This window comes from Oryctolagus cuniculus, chromosome 1, assembly GCF_964237555.1.
Source record: "Oryctolagus cuniculus chromosome 1, mOryCun1.1, whole genome shotgun sequence".
Taxonomy (NCBI): Eukaryota; Metazoa; Chordata; class Mammalia; order Lagomorpha; family Leporidae; genus Oryctolagus; species Oryctolagus cuniculus.
The window spans coordinates 1,142,217-1,157,913 of record NC_091432.1 but is presented as its reverse complement, the minus strand read 5'-3'; the positions used below and the strand labels follow the sequence as shown (position 1 = coordinate 1,157,913).

Here is a 15,697-nt window from a genome sequence, read left to right as displayed (position 1 = left end):
CCTGCCCTGGTGGCCTGGCCATGGCCCGGCCCTCCCAGCTCAGCAGCGGGTCGGGACCCAGGAGGCCGGGCTGGCGCCGCCGCCACACCTGTGGGCGGTCTTGCGCAGCACTTCCCCCTCGCTGTCCCGCCGCTGCTTCTCCTCTCTGCCCAGGAAGTTCTCCTTCTGCACCGTCTCCCACGTGACGATCTTCTGGTCCAGGGGCTCCGGCAGGTCCCTCTCTGGGGGCAGGAGTGAGTTCTGCTGGAGCCACAGCGGGCAGACGGCGGCTCGGCCTGGGCTGGCCCAGTGGGCCCCGGGCCCCCTTCCCCTGCCCCCGGACTCACCCAGGCGCTCCCGCGCGTGCCCGGCTCGCTTGCAGAGGAGCCGCTGGAGCGCCAGGCTCAGGTGGCTGAGCAGGATGAAGGGCGGGGCCAGGGCCGGCCGCCCGTGGTACTCCACGATGAGGTTGTAGCGCTGGAACTTCCAGAACATGTCCGCGTTGCCCTGCACCACCTGGAACGTGTAGCTGCGGGCACACAGCCGGCCCTCACCGTCTGCAGCCGTCCTGGGGGGCGGACACCACCCGGCGGTGGTCCTCCCGGCCTGGGGAGCCCTGCCCTGGCCCCAGAGCGGCCGCTCCGGGTGGGGGGGGAGGGGCACCTGAACATGGCGATGAGCAGGTTCATGAGCAGCACGTTGGTGACCAGCAGGAAGGTGACCAGCAGCAGGATGACCAGCCAGTTGGCGTAGAGGTTGGGGCAGGAGGGCGAGTCCTCCAGCAGCAGCGGGTGCACGGAGCAGTTCACACGGGCCTCTGGGCGGCGGGCAGGCGCATGGGCACAGGGCACGGGGCCTGGCTCACGACTCCAGGCTGGGGAAAGCAGCCGAGGCCAGCCCAGCGGGGCCTGTCCCCTGCCCCTGCTCACCGCCACCCGGGGGGCCACCCCGGCCAGGCCCTAGAGGCACAGCCATTTGGGGGATGGGCAGGAGCGGGCAGACTCCTGGGGACGCGGTTTTGCTGGGTGTCGCGTGGGTAACACCTCCACCCCCCCACCCAGGCTCTGGCTGCAGAGCCGGCCTGGCAGAGCGCGTGGCGCCGATGCCCATCCGGCCCCACGCCGGGAGCAGGTCCACAGCTGTGCACAGCCTGCGGGGCCACGAGGCAGTCTCCCCTCAGCCCACAGGACAGGAGCGGGTGGGAGTGCGCTGGCTGTGGCGGCCCCACCCCCGGGCCTGGCTCCCCTGCCCCGCCTCCTTGAGCGCAGGAGGCAGGCGTGCGCGCCCCCACCCCTACTGGGCTTTTGTGCTTGCACCCCCAGGTCTCCGTGCTGTGCCCGCCCCGCGCCCCTCCAGGGTCATTCCCGCTTCCTTTCTGGGGAGTGAGTTATTGAGTGTTCGGGGGAGGGGAGTGCCAGGCCCCTCCGGCCCCCCTCGGCCGCCCGCGGTCTGCTGCAGGCTGATTCATGGCCCTGCCCCTCCTCTTGGCGCCCGCAGAGGCTGCCTCGAAGCCGTAAATCTGCCGGTGAAAGCCGCTCCGGGCCCGAGACCCTGCATCTCCCCGTGCCTGGAGAAGGCGCCACCAGGCCGGGCTGCAAATTAAGTTGTCTGGGGCCCTGGAGCCCGGAGAGGGAGCTCCCAGCTGGCGCCTGCACAGAGGTGGGGGCGGGGTGGGGCCGCGGGAGCTGCTGGAGCCTCAGGTTCTTCCTGGGCCCTGTGGCAGTGACCCAGGGACCAGACCACCTGGGGGCTACACCCAGAGACTGGGGGCCTACTACGCCAAGCCCCAGGGCGAGAGTAAGATGTGGACAGAGCCCCGGCCACAGACCGCCACGCAGGACTCGGCCAGCGGGGTCCACAGCTGCCCTGCACACCTCTCAGGCAGCCTGGGGCCTGGGGGCTCTCGGGGAGCTGCAGCCCCCACCTTCCCCGTGTGGTCCCGGGCCCAGGGAGAAGGGGGCTGTGGCCAGGCCTGACCCAGAGCAGCTGGGGCCATCGGGGCCGGAGGCTGTTGCGTGGGTAACACTGGCTCCCCACCCCTGCCCTGGCTGCAGGTGACTGCCTCTCTGGTCTCCCTGCCCTCCCGCGGGGCCTGGGGGCTACGTGGGTGGAGAGCGTGACCAGGGTGTGGGGCAGGCGGCTCTGGCTGAGCTAACGGCCTGGGGAATGGGGGCCTGTGGATGAGCACACAGCGCGGGTCACGGTGGGGCTGGGAGCCGTGCGCGACACCCCGGTTAGGCCCCTCCCACCACCACCACCCTGTGATCACACACTGGGGGCCTCGGAACCCAGCCGAGCAGCCTGCTGCCTGCCAGCCCCTCTCTGAGCCCCAGGCCTTCCCTGGCCCCCTCACCCTGGTGAGAAACTTCCCAGCCGGGTACAGGGGCTGGGCGGAGGGACACCCACAGTCACGGATGGGCCGTGCGCCCGGGCCGACAGCAGGCAGCACAGACACGGGATGGGGCCGTCAGGAACGTCCTCAGACGGGCGGTGGGTGACAGGGAGACCCTTCAGGGCAGAGGCCCGGGGTGTGTGGGGCCAGCTGCAGGGGACTGTGGCCTGGACATGCCTGCCCTAGGCCCACGGTGCCCACTCGTCCCTCTGCCCCCAAAGCTAGGCTTGCCCTCGGCCACCCCGCGCAGGCCAGCCCCTGACCACCTTGGGGCCTGCTTGTGACCCACGTCCCAGCCCAAGGCCCCTGAGTCTGCCAGCTCCTGGCCAGGGTCTCCCACGCCCCTCCTCCCTGCCGCGTGCTCACCGTCGATCTCGTCCAGCGGGATCTGCCCGAAGATCTGCAGGTAGGGCCGGTAGAGCACACGGCGGAAGATCCACTCGAGGCGGCCGTCGTGGGGGTGCAGCAGCGCCTGCGTGGTCACGCCGTAGGCCACGAGCCACACGCTCAGGAAGAAGAGGAAGAAGAAGACGTCCTTCATCTCACGGGGGCGGGGCAGGGAGATGGCGTCAGCGGCAGGAGAGCTCCGGGTCCCCGGGGGCCAGGCAGGGGTCCCACGTAGGGGGCTCACCATCCGCTCCACAATGATGATCTTGGGGCCCAGCTGCTTGTGGATGGCGAAGATGTGGATGAGCCGGAGCGTGAACACCATGAAGTCCACGGCCAGCACGGTGCGGCCGGCCTCGAACAGCGCGGGCAGCACCCTGAGGAGGACGAGGGCTGGACACGCCTTTCCCGGGACACGCAGCGGGGCGCGGCCCGGGGCTGCCGCCCACCTGCAGGTGACGCCCGCGACGAACAGGAAGATGGCCACCATGTCGCACTTGTTCCAGTTGTCCTCCACGTACAGCGAGAACTTCTTCACCAGGTGCATGTCCCCGGCCGCGAAGAAGCCCTGCACGGGACACAGCCCACTGCGCCGATGCCCGGCACCTGGGCTCCCCTCGCCTTCGGTGTCTGCACGGGGCTAAGGCGGCCGCATCCCGCTCGGGACTCAGTCCCTGCTCCCTCCCAGTGCCAGCTTCCCGTGACGCGGTCCCCGAATGCCAGGGTCCCTGACACGCGTGTGGGACACCCAGACGGGGTTGCACACGCTGGGTGTCAGCCTGGCCATGGAGAGCTCTCTGTCTCTCCCTCTCCTTTTCAAATACAAACTAGACAAGTGGGTGTATTTAGTGTTCGGACTGATCCTGCGTCGTCGCTCAGGGTTCAAACCCCGACTGGAGAGCCCAGAACCGGAGCAGGGCCCAGGCGGGGCTGGGACCAGGGCTGGGGAGCCGGGGGCTGGGGACAAGCTGCCCAGGCGGGGCTGGCCCTGGGGGCCCGGGCGCCTGTTCTGCCACCCACCTGCCGGATCTCCTCCAGCACCAGCGTGAACACCCAGAAGTACAGGGCGACCTCAGCCCCCGACGGCCCCCGCGGGGGCGGCCAGAAGTCCAGGAGCAGGACGTAGGTGAACAGGAAGAGGAACGCGAAGTACATGACCACGTTGCCCAGGAACACGGTCACGGGCGCACCCCAGAACTTCCGCCAGCGCGTGAGCAGGAAGGCGGCCCGCGGGCCCCGCTCACCCCCGGCGCCGGGCACCTTCAGCGGCTCCTCCTCCCTGGGTGGACAGGGCGCTAACAGTGAGCAGGCGCAGCCGGGCCGGAGCCTCGCCTCCCAGCCGCCACGCCCAGCCCCCCGGCCCCTTACCGGCTGCCCAGTAGGCTCCTCTCCGAGTCCAGGCCGTCCAGTTCCTGCACAGCCTCAGGGCCCGGCCGCAGTGGGGCCTCCTTGCTGTCGCACAGGGGACACTCAGGGCCCTGGGAAGGGCACCCAGAGGCGCCCACTGCAGCCCCCAGCACCCCGCCGGCAGTGAGCCCGCCGAGATGGATGAAGGCCGGGGCACCCGGGGGCAGAGGTGTGCCAGCCGTCACCCACCTGAAAGTGATGAGGCTGGTGTAGACCAGGGCCGGGCAGCTGAAGGCGGCCAGCAGCCGCAGCACGGGGGTGCCCGCCGCCATGTCCCCCCACCAGATCCGGGTCAGGAAGGCCTGCGAGAGAGGCCACCTGCTGCCTTGCCCCGCCTACCTGGGCCCCGCCCCTTCCCCTGGCACCAGGACCCGCCCACCTGTGCCCGCCCCTTCCTCTGGTGCTGGGTGGGGTCGGCAGAGGCCCCGCCCAGCCCTATCTCCTTGCCGAAAGGAGTGGCTCCCAGGCATAGGGCTCGCTGACTCCCGGGGGCCCAGCAGAGGAGGCCCCTCCCCCGAGACCTGAGGTGGGAGGAGTTGCCTGGTGGAGGGGGCGGTCCCGAGAAAGAACCACGCCCCCTCCCTCTGCACAGTTGGGACCAGTCACGGCTGTGAGGTGCACCGGGTGCCGCCCACCTGCACACCATCGTGGGCGAAGAAGGCCTTGGTGTCGGCCTCGGCGGCCAGGTGCAGGCAGGTGGTCCTGCTCCAGCTGCGGTTCCGGCGCACCAGCAGGGCAAAGGCCCGCTCCTCGCTGTTGCTGTAACACTCGGAGAAGAGGTCTGCCCGGCCGGGCCAGTCGGCCACCACGCCACGCCACGCCACGCCACGCCACGCATGCCACACTCCACCCTGCCCCGCTCCACCCTGCCACGCTCCACCCTGCCACGCCACACCACGCCACGCCATGCCACACTCCACCCCGCCCCACTCCACCCTGCCACGCCACGACAAGCCACACTCCACCCTGCCCTGCTCCACCCTGCCCCCCTCCATCCTGCCACGCCACACCCTGCCACGCCACGACAAGCCACACCATTCTCCACCCCATCCCACCACGCCATGCCACATCCTGCCATCACACAGCCCCCCACACCACACCCCCATGCTCCACCATACCATGCCACGCTGCACCCCACCCCACTACGCTCCACCCTGCCACACCCCACCCACCCTGTCATGCCATGCCACGTCCTGCCATCGCACAGCCCCCCATGCCCCACCCCACCCCACCACTCTCCACCCTGCCACGCCACAGCCACGCCCAGCCCGCCCTCCTGCCCAGAGCCGGGTCTGCAGGACAGGTGCTGTGCCCACCTCTGGAGAATGGCCAGGCTGGGCACAGGGGCGTCTGCCTGGGCTGCCCGGCCCATCTCCAGCCTTTCCCCATCCCTGGCGGGACCTTGGGGCCTCCAGCACTAGAACTCCCCCCGCCACGAGGCAGGGCCCAGTGTGGGTCCAGGGGCCAGTCCCAGGAGGGCTCCAGGGCCCACCTGCACCCTCGTCCAGTCCTGTGCTGTAGGGGGGCTGTGCAGGCGCAGGAGCCGCCCCGCGGGGAATCCAGGCCCCTCCGTCTGGGCCTTCCACGTCTGCCCGCCTGCCTGGCGGTCACTCACCCAGGGCCAGCTGCTCGTACTTGGCCTCCCGAGTGCCACGGGCCACCTTGGCATCCGTCTCCAGATGGGACATCTCTTTGAGGATTTTGCAGGCCACCAGGGCAGCGGCCACTCCCTCCTGGCCCTGGCAAGAGAGGTCTCAGGGCTCCGGCCGCCTGCCTCGTCCCACCTCCCTGGGGGCCCTGCGGCCCTGCCCACCGCCCTTCCAGGGAGCCGAGGTTCCACTGGGCACCGGGTGTGGCTCACCATGGCCCAAAAGTAGGTGGCCATCTCGTGGCGGTTCTGCAGCACGGCCCACAGGAACAAGTCCCTCCAGGGATCCTGGCTCTTCTGGCTGAGGTCCAGCGGCCACCTGTGGCCCGTGGGCCGCCTGGCTGGTCCCCTCTCCTGGAGGACAGGGGTGTCGGCGCCTGGCCCCGCCCCGCCGCGCCCTGCCCCACCGCGCTCACCACCCTCCTGTGGCCCCGCCCCGCCCCGCCCCCGCCCCCACCGCCCTCCTGTGGCCCCACCCCGGCCCGCCCCCCGCGCTCACCGCCCTCCTGTGGCCCCGCCCCGGCCTGCCCACCGCGCTCACCGCCCTCCTGTGGCCCCGCCCCCGCCCCCCACCGCGCTCACCGCCCTCCTGTGGCCCCGCCCCCGCCCCCACCGCCCTCCTGTGGCCCCGCCCCGGCCCGCCCACCGCGCTCACCGCCCTCCTGTGGCCCCGCCCCGGCCCGCCCACCGCGCTCACCGCCCTCCTGTGGCCCCGCCCCGCCCCGCCCACCGCGCTCACCGCCCTCCTGTGGCCCCGCCCCGGCCCGCCCCCCGCGCTCACCGCCCTCCTGTGGCCCCGCCCCCGTCCGCCCCCCCGCGCTCACCGCCCTCCTGTGGCTGGCCGCCCTGCCGTCCTGGTAGAGGCCGCGGCAGGCGTCGTGCAGGAAGTCCTTGAGCACCCGGGACACCTCGTGCAGCGAGAAGGCGGGCGGCCCGGCGGGGGGTCCCCGGGGCTGCTGCGCGCCCAGGCCGGCCAGCGTGAGCCGGCCCTCCGCGTGCTTGCGCTGGAGCAGCTCGAAGAGCAGGCTCTTGGGGGGCACGGAGCGGTACAGCTGCTGCAGCCGCCCGTAGGTCAGGAAGTCGGCCACGTCCGCCCCGCTGTCCACGAACAGGCGCACGAACTCGGGCTTGTCGCCCACCAGGGCGTCCATCAGCACCTCCTCCAGGTGGCAGGACTGGCAGCCGGGGGGCGGCACGTGAGCGCGACCTGCCCCGGCCCAACACGCCCCTCCCTGGGTGCCCCAGCCTGTGCCCCTGCCCCAGCTGGACGTGGGGGCGGAGCGCGTGGGCTGCAGGCACCCGGCCAGGCCCCCTGAGCGGCCCTGAGCCAGATCGGGCGGGCCCCCGCACACCGGCCGCCCCCAGACCCTCAGCATGGACCCTGGCCCGGGCGGGAGGCACCTTCCACTCCACGTCCCCGTTGAAGATCTCGCTCCTGGCGATGTCCACGCGGTTCCAGGCCACGGCCAGCTTGAGCTCGTCCAGGTAGTCCTGGGCGTCCTGGCTGTGGCTCTTGCAGGCTGGGGCAGGCGGGGACCGGTGAGGCGCAGGGCTCCCCAGGGACAGCGGGGGTGGGGCGGGCCATGCGGGCCCAGGCTCCCGGCCCACACACGTGTCCGCGTCAGGCACGGACGCTGCCCGGACCTGCCGGCCGCGGGGCAGCCTCACCTTTCAGCAGTGCCTTCAGGAGCACCGTGTCCACCTCCGCGGAGCCGTCCTGCTCGAAGTCGTGCACGGTGAGCAGGTGGGCGTGGCCCACGATGTTCTGCAGCTGCGAAGCCAGAGCCAGGCCCTGAGGGGCGCCCGCGGCCCGCCCAGCCCAGCCCAGGCCCTGCACCCCGCGGGGGCCTGACGGGAGGCTGCAGGTGGGGCGCGTGGCAGCTGGGGGGGGCGGGCACCCCAGGAGCAGGGGCCGGGAGGCCGGGGAGGGCCTCCTACCAGCTTGGTCCAGTGCACAATGGCCTCCCAGGAGAAACACTGGCCGGGGAACTTCTCCTTGAACTGCTGCTCCACCACCTGTGGCACCAGGAGGTGCGGCTGGCTCACCAGGGCGGCCAGCACGTCGGCCACGCCCCCCGAGCCCGCCAGGATCAGCCACGGGGTCTCCTGCTCCACTGCCCTGGATATCCTCTGAGGCGGGCGGGACAGGAGAGAGCTGTCAGTCAGCCCAGGGCGCCCCGCCTCTGTGCACCTGCGGGCGCAGGGCCCGCCCCCAGCCCCGCCTCCCTCCCCACCCTACCTCCAGGATGCTAGGGCCACCGCTGACCAGCAGGCAGAGGACCGGAATCTGGATGCTGCCGGTGCCTGCGAACAGAGCGGCCGTGGGCACCTCCCGTGCTCAGAGCAGGCAGGGGTGGCAGGGGCGGGGGTGGGCAGAGACCCTGCTGGGGGCAGAGACCACCCCCACGCTGCCCCTCTGGCTGGCACCAGGGGTGCGTGTCCCCGGGGCTGGGGTCCCGAGGGCTCTGATCTTCATGTGTACCGGCGCCAGCCGGGGTGCACAGTGGCCGGCACAGAGTCCCAGGAGTGCCCCGGGCCCGCGTGGGTGTGGCTGGGCAGGGCCCGCACCTGCTGTGGAGTGGGAGCCCCACGGAGCCAACCAAAGGGCCATGCCCAGGCTGCTCCCCTGCAGCCACCAGCTCCCGTCTCCCGTGGGCCTGCCTGGGTCTCCCGTGGGCCTGCCCTGGTCCCCCATGGGCCTGCCCTTTGCTCCCGTGGGGCCTGCCCTGGTCCCCCATGGCCTTCCCTGGTCTCCTGTGGGCCTGCCCTGGTCCCCCCGTGGGCCTGCCAGGGTCTCCTGTTGGGCCTGCCCTGGTCCCCCATGGACCTGCCCAGGTCTCCCGTGGGCCTGCCCGGGTCTCCCGTGGGCCTGCCCTGGTCCCCCGTGGGCCTTCCCTGGTCCCCCGTGGGCCTGCCTGGGTCTCCTGTGGGCCTGCCCGGGTCCCCCATGGGCCTGCCCTGGTCTCCCGTGGGGCCTGCCCGGGTCTCCTGTGGGGCCTGCCCTGGTCTCCCATGGGCCTGCCCGGGTCTCCCGTGGGCCTGCCCTGGTCCCCCATGGACCTGCCCAGGTCTCCCGTGGGCCTGCCCGGGTCTCCCGTGGGCCTGCCCTGGTCCCCCGTGGGCCTTCCCTGGTCCCCCGTGGGCCTGCCTGGGTCTCCCGTGGGCCCGCCCTGGTCTCCCGCGGGCCGCCCTGGTCCCCCGTGGGCCTGCCCGGGTCTCCTTTGGGCCTGCCCGGGTCCCCCATGGGCCTGCCCGGGTCTCCCGTGGGCCCGCCTGGGTCTCCTGTGGGCCTGCCCTGGTCCCCCGTGGGCCCGCCCTGGTCCTCTGTGAGCCTGCCCTTGTCCCCCGTGGGCCTGCCCTGTTCTCCCTTGGGCCTGCCCTGGTCTCCCGTGGGCCTTCCCGGGTCTCCTTTGGGCCTGCCCGGGTCCCCCATGGGCCTGCCCTGGTCTCTGTGGGCCTGCCCTGGTCCCCCATGGGCCCGCCCTGGTCCTCTGTGAGCCTGCCCTGGTCTCCCTTGGGCCTGCCCTGGTCTCCCGTGGGGCCTTCGCTGGTCCCCCGTGGGCCCGCCCTGGTCCCCCATGGGCCTGCCCTGGTCTCCCGTGGGCCTGCCCTGGTCCCCCGTAGGCCTGCCCTGGTCCCCCATGGGCCTGCCCTGGTCTCCCGTGGGCCTGCCCTGGTCTCCCGTGGGCCCGCCCGGGTCTCCCGTGGGCCCGCCCTGGTCCCCCGTAGGCCTGCCCTGGTCCCCCATGGGCCTGCCCTGGTCTCCCGTGGGCCTGCCCTGGTCTCCCGTGGGCCTGCCCGGGTCTCCCGTGGGCCCGCCCTGGTCTCCCGCGGGCCGCCCTGGTCCCCCGTGGGCCTGCCCTGGTCTCCCGTGGGGCCTGCCCTGGTCCCCCGTGGGCCTGTCCTGGTCTCCCGTGGGGCCTGCCCTGTTCTCCCGCGGGCCTACCCTGGTCTCCCGTGGGCCTGCCCGGGTCCCCCATTGGCCTGCCCTGTTCTTCCGCGGGCCTGCCCTGGTCTCCCGTGGGGCCTGCCTTGGTCTCCCATGGGCCTGCCCTGGTCCCCCATGGGCCTGCCCTGTTCTTCCGCGGGCCTGCCCTGGTCTCCCGCGGGGCCTGCCCTGGTCTCCCGCGGGGCCTGCCCTGGTCCCCTGTGGGGCCTGCCTGGGTCCCGTGGGCCTGCCCTGGTCTCCCGCGGGCCTGCCCTGGTCCCCCGTGGGCCTGCCCGGGTCTCCCGTGAGCCTGCCCTGGTCTCCCGTGGGCCTGCCCTTGTCTCCTGCGGGCCTGCCCTGGTCACCTGTGGGCCTGCCCAGGTCCCATGGGCCTGCCTGGTCCCCTGTGGGCCTGCCCTGGTCTCCCGCGGGCCTGCCCTGGTCCCCTGTGGGCCTGCCCTGGTCCCCCGTGGGCCTGCCCTGTTCTTCCGCGGGCCTGCCCTGGTCTCCCGCGGGGCCTGCCCTGGTCTCCCGCGGGGCCTGCCCTGGTCCCCTGTGGGACCTGCCTGGGTCCCGTGGGCCTGCCCTGGTCTCCCGCGGGCCTGCCCTGGTCCCCCGTGGGCCTGCCCGGGTCTCCCGTGAGCCTGCCCTGGTCTCCCGTGGGCCTGCCCTGGTCTCCCGCGGGTCTGCCCTGGTCCCCTGTGGGCCTGCCCGGGTCTCCCGTGGGGCCTGCACTGGTCCCCTGTGGGCCTGTCCGGGTCCCATGGGCCTGCCTTGGTCCCCTGTGGGCCTGCCCTGGTCCCCTGTGGGCCTGCCCGGGTCTCCCGCGGGGCCTGCTGGTCTTGCCCAGCGCTGTTTCACTCATGTTCTCACCTCTGGCAGTTTCGTGCTTCGTTCACAGACATCACCTACGGGAGCTTTCCTGGTGAATCTGGCTCCCACACCCGCCCTGGCCACCACGGCGCCCATTCCCCAGGCAACACCACCCCCTGGTGGCCGCGTTCTGCAGGCCCAGTGGCGGGAAAGAGCCCTCTGCTTCCCGGCGCAGCCAGGGCCTGTGGCCAGGGGAGCCGAGACAGCGCAGCTGTGACCCCGTGCTGCCCAGGGCTGCTGCTCCGCCCCGCCGGGTGCTTCGGCCCTCGAGACCCTTCCGCGGCCCCTGCGCGCACCCAGTCCCCAGAGCCTCACCCCCGTAGCCCGTCCTCTGCTCAGAGATGTGCTTTTCCAGCCCCAGCCACAGCGCCGTCAGCTCGTCCGCCTGCCCCGGGGGGCCCGGCTCCACCAGCAGAAAGTGGGAGAGGTTGCTGTCCAGCGGGCAGAGGGGACCCTGGTCGCCGCCGTCGTCCTCGGGGAAGTGGACAGGGATGTCCTCCTGCGCCAGGCAGGGCTCTCAGGGGACAGCTGCACACCCCTGGGTGAGGCCCTGGGCTCGCCCTCTGCCCAGGCCTCAGTATCCCCGCCCCTCTGATGAGGAGGGCTGGGCTGCTGGGGCCGGGGTCCTGGGGATGGTCAGAGCCACCTGGGCACTCAGCACCACCTCCTGGAGCCCCGGGCTGGAGCCTGGACCTCTATCCAGGCCACATCTCATACAGAGCCCTAGGGGGTGTGACGAGCCCAGCGGTGCACAGAGCCACACCTGGGCCCAGCTGGACACCGGCCGGGTCATGAAGGCCCAAGGCCAGGGCCAGGGCTCTGGCCGAGGCTGCCACCTGCTGGGCTCGCCCCCGCCCCCGCTCCGAGTCCATCATCTCTCAGCCACCATCCTGAGTGCCCATCCCTGCCTCTGCGACAGCCGCTGGCGGCCCGTCCACTGCCCCTTCCGGCCTCACTGGCCACCCAGCCCCGAGCCGCGCACTGACCGGGGCGTTGTCCAGGTACTGCCGGTGCAGGACGCGGCCCAGCGAGGCGATGCCGATGGCGACCACGCGGACCTGGGTGGACGTGCTGGCCAGCGAGTGGTCACGCACAGCCTGCCCGACGTGCCAGGTCAGGCCCACACGGAGGGCGCTGGTCAGGATCCAGGCCCCTGTGGGAGTGGCGGGGGCAGCCAACGAGCTGGAGCCGGAGCCGCAGCCGGAGCCGGAGCCGGAGCCGGAGCGGGGCACGGCGCGCAGTGGGCAGGCGGGCCTCACCTGTGCTCTGCGCCGCCTTGACCAGGCCCCTGCGCAGCACGTCCCGCAGCCAGGGCTTCACGGCCAGGGGCCGCTCCTCGGCCACCAGCGACACCACCAGGGTGGGGGCCGGCAGCTGCCACTCGGTGAGCAGCAGATCGAAGAGCACGGAGGGGCCCACGCCGCGCGGCACCTTCACGAGCTGTGGGGCCGAGGAGGGCCACGGGCTTGGCTGGGGGCGCGGCGGGCGGGGGGCGGGGGCGCTGGGCAGCAGGGCGTGGGGAGCGGGCCAGGCGGGGCCTGCTTGCACCTGCTGTGTGGCCCCTGGGCCTCCGGGGTCTCCCAGCACCCGCAGGTGAGCCTCGGGAGCAGCTCGGGGCACGGCGGACCCCCCACGCGGGCCAGGGGCTGCCCCTACCTTGCCTCGCTTCTTCCCAGAGCCCCCGAAGATGACCTGGCGCCGGCACAGGCCTGGCCCCTGCGCGTCGCCCATGGCCTGGGGGCTGCCAGCGCGGGAGCCTGGCTCGTCCACCATGGCTGCTTCTCTGCGGGGGCACGGCGACCCTGAGGACGGGAGAGGCCCGCGTGACCTGCCCTCCGGCCGCCCCCAATCCCCCCAACCCCCGCAAGGCGAGCACCTCCACCCCACCCCCGCCCGGACACGTCCACGTCCACGCGCCTCCGTGGGCCTTGCCTTGTGGCGTCCTGAAACCACAGAGAGTCAGCAGGGGCTGTAGCCTGCAGGCGGCAGGTGGGAAGGGGAGGCCTGGGGGAGGGGGCGAGGAGCCGGACAAGGACAGGCTAGGGCCACCCTGCCCCTCCCGCCCCGGCTGGCACCATCCTCCTGGTGAGGAGGGGCTCTCAGCAGCACGGACACAGGGTCGTCCAGGCCCCGCAGCCCTTCCCTGGCCCCAGCCACTGGCCCCCGCCTCTGCTCACCACAGCCTGCCCGGAGCCCACCTCCCTCCAGTCTTCTCTGAGGATGCGGGAAGGGACCCTGCCGGCTCCTGCCCGAGCCCTGCCTCTCCCTGGCTACACTGGGCAGGGTCTGGCCACGGCTGGGCGCTTCTTTGTGTCCGAGGGGGACCTACCTGTGCACACGGCAGGGGGCGTAGGAGGGCAGGGCTTGCCGGGGGCTGTGGAGCCGGCACAGGGGTCCTGTCCCCAGCCCTGGCCCGAGGTGAGCTTCAGAGCACCTGCAGGAGGGACAGGGCCGTCAGCCAGGCGCCCCTGGGGCGGGCAGAGGTGGGAGCCACGCGGCAGGGCCTCGCTGGAGCCTCAGGAGGCAGCGTGGCCCCCGCCGTCCCAGGAGGACACTGGCTGGCGGCGGCTGCTTCCCACAGCCCCCTGAGGTGTGAGCGTGTGGGGCCCCCGCCCCGGCCTCGGCGCCCTTGGGATCCGCAGGCCACAGCCCCACCCTGGCAGATGCAAATTCCCCACTGCCTGCCCGGCGGCCTCAGAGGGCCCAGGCTGGCAGAGGAGCTGGGGGATTTCCTCGGAAGCCGGCGTCTGCGGCCCACGGGGAGGGGGAGACGCGGCGGGGGGCCCGTGTCCCATGGCCGAGACCAGCTGGGGTGACACTGGCCGCAGGGAAGGGGCAGGGCCGAGGAGGGTCCTTCCAGCCGCTTCCGGCTGCTAGGTGCCCTTGTAGGTGCCCTTGGCTGTGGTCCCTCTAGGCTCTGCCCCCGCTGTCCCGGCCTCCCCCGTGCCAGTCTCTGTGTTTCTCCTCTCCTTAGAAGGGCCACCCCCACCCACTGGCCTCACTCCCACCAAGGCCCCTCATGCCGCAGCTGGACAGGGGCCCCCAGCCGTGGCCGGGCTGGTCGGGGCTGACCACCACTGAGGGCCCCTCGCTCTGTCCCCGCAGTTCCTGGCGTGAAGGCTGTGGGACCTCCCGGGAGCCCTCCCTCTCTGCGGAGCCCCCACCCTCAATCTCCTGTCAGATGGTGGGGGGTGAGCCCCACCCCAGAAGCCGGGTCGGGGAGCGACGCCACGGCAGGGGCCTCTGGGCAGGCGCTAGGCGCCAGGCAAATGCGGCCAGCAGGAGGGCGGGTATGCAAAGGGCCGGGATTTGCATGGCAGGTGTCTGAGGCTTCATAGGGCCTGGGGGGCTGCAGGGGGCCAGGGCAGCTGGGGGGGGGCCTGTGTGACCCTGGCCGGGCGCCGGTCCCAGAGCCCCAGGTGGTCGCCCTGGGTGGGGGAGGCCGCTGACCGCCGGCAGGGACAGCCACAGAAGTGGCCGGAAGCAGTGTGGCTCCTTGTCCTCGGAGGGACCAGTGAGGGCAGAGCCCAGCTCAGGGCCTCTCTCACCCGGGATAGCACCAGCCGAGGCACAAAGTTGCCAGCAGCGTCCCTGCAGAGGAGGCAGGTGCCCAGCAGCACGGACGCCCTCTCCCCGGGACAGGGGACCCCGGGCTGCCTCCCACCTTGTCCCTGCCAGGCTGCCAGGCCGAGCCATGGGGTCACCCCCGCCTCTGCCCCTACACAGGCCTTTCCCAGGCAGCAGGCGGCCCCAGGGCGCGAGAGGCAGGGAGGTGGCTGGAGCCACCTGGTCCTGGGCCCCGTGCCCTTCCCACCCCACAGGGGACATGGGCACTTCTGGCAGGGCTGGCGGAGGAGTGGGACCCCCGCCTGGCGCCTGGGTGTGCCCACAGGCCTGGCTCCCTGCTGCTGCTCCTCCCCGCCCACGCCAAGACCCCAGGGAGCAGACACAGGGACACCGACCCCCGAGGGCCCACAGCCCCAGGGGGTGTCCCATCTGGCTGGGGGCCGTGCCCGTCACGGAGCAGACCCTGTGTGGGCGGCTGTGGCTGAGGATGGCTGGGGCCGAGCCAGCCAGCGTCACCTGGACACGTAGCTGGACAGGGCTCTAAGCCTCTTGTTTCTCCCACACGTGGGAACAGGCGCATCAGGGCTCAGGCCAGGGCGCATGGGCGGTGGTCCAGGGGAGGACAGGGAGGGACAGCCGCCCACTCCCCTGAGTATTGGCTGTGGGCTGCCTGTGGGTCAAGGCCACTCGCCAGCCACAGAGCCAGCACCACAGGGGCTGCGTGAGGAGCACGAGGGGTCCCGGAGGGCTGCTGGAGGGGCAGGGGGCAGGTCCCGCCCCCACCCCACCCCTCACCAGTGCTTCTGCTCGGCTTTTCAACCTGGGGCTGGTTTTCCCCTCTGTGAAATGGGGATCCCAGCGGCCCAGTGTCAAGGAGGCCGTGGGTAGCACACCAGGAAGCAGAGCCGGGGCCCCCTCCCCAGGGCTCCCAGGCCAGGCCCCCTCCTGCCCTAAGCTCTGGGAAGGGCAGGGACATGTCCAGGACCAGAGCTCCCCGCAGCCTGGCCAGTGTGGCCTTCGGCCACCAGAGGGCACCCCAGGACCACAGGCAGAGGCAGCCAGGGAGGCCCCAGTGTGGCCGGAGCCCTCGCAGAAGGCAGGGGCAGCCCGAGGCCCCCCAGCCTGAGGCCCCCCAGCAGATACGGGTGGGCTGGCGGTCAGAGACGCAGAACTCAGATGCAGCTGGGACCCCCGGGCCTGCACCCATGCGGGCTGAGTTCCAAGCACGAGCAGTCCATCCTCAGGCCCCAGGGTGGAAGGGCCAGACCTGAGTCTGGGGTCCGCTGGGCCTGGGAGGTCCAGCCTGAGCTCACACCACCCCGCCAGCCCAGGGCCTGGTCCCTGTGCGTCCAGCCGGTGCCCGGAGGTCATGGAAGGGGGGGTCTCCTTGGAGCCTGGGGGTGGGGCCCAGCTTGCTCTCTGTCCCCATCCTGCCTCTGCACAGTCCTCCTGGATGCTGGGGACCACAGCGATGCCTCCTGGCCACCCCCAGCCCAGTACCTCCGCCCCGGGCCAT

General features: G+C 72.6%; 1 protein-coding gene across 1 annotated transcript in view; it reads right to left on the bottom strand.

Annotated features, from left to right (window-relative positions):
- TRPM5 (transient receptor potential cation channel subfamily M member 5) overlaps positions 1-15,697 on the bottom strand; it is a 20,553-nt gene extending 4,856 nt beyond the window's left edge. The window contains exons 1-24 of the mRNA XM_070067230.1: positions 15,682-15,697; positions 12,944-13,048; positions 12,271-12,416; positions 11,874-12,054; positions 11,601-11,767; positions 10,930-11,113; positions 8,053-8,117; positions 7,752-7,943; positions 7,482-7,584; positions 7,215-7,333; positions 6,638-6,988; positions 6,027-6,167; positions 5,781-5,904; positions 4,801-4,946; positions 4,355-4,467; positions 4,127-4,210; positions 3,779-4,037; positions 3,208-3,326; positions 3,003-3,135; positions 2,738-2,912; positions 1,957-1,965; positions 643-796; positions 327-508; positions 89-221 (exon numbers count right to left, since the gene is read on the bottom strand). Of these exons, the coding sequence (XP_069923331.1) occupies positions 89-221; positions 327-508; positions 643-796; positions 1,957-1,965; positions 2,738-2,912; positions 3,003-3,135; positions 3,208-3,326; positions 3,779-4,037; positions 4,127-4,210; positions 4,355-4,467; positions 4,801-4,946; positions 5,781-5,904; positions 6,027-6,167; positions 6,638-6,988; positions 7,215-7,333; positions 7,482-7,584; positions 7,752-7,943; positions 8,053-8,117; positions 10,930-11,113; positions 11,601-11,767; positions 11,874-12,054; positions 12,271-12,416; positions 12,944-13,048; positions 15,682-15,697 (3,401 nt within the window). The remainder of the gene's footprint in view (positions 1-88; positions 222-326; positions 509-642; positions 797-1,956; positions 1,966-2,737; positions 2,913-3,002; positions 3,136-3,207; positions 3,327-3,778; positions 4,038-4,126; positions 4,211-4,354; positions 4,468-4,800; positions 4,947-5,780; positions 5,905-6,026; positions 6,168-6,637; positions 6,989-7,214; positions 7,334-7,481; positions 7,585-7,751; positions 7,944-8,052; positions 8,118-10,929; positions 11,114-11,600; positions 11,768-11,873; positions 12,055-12,270; positions 12,417-12,943; positions 13,049-15,681) is intronic.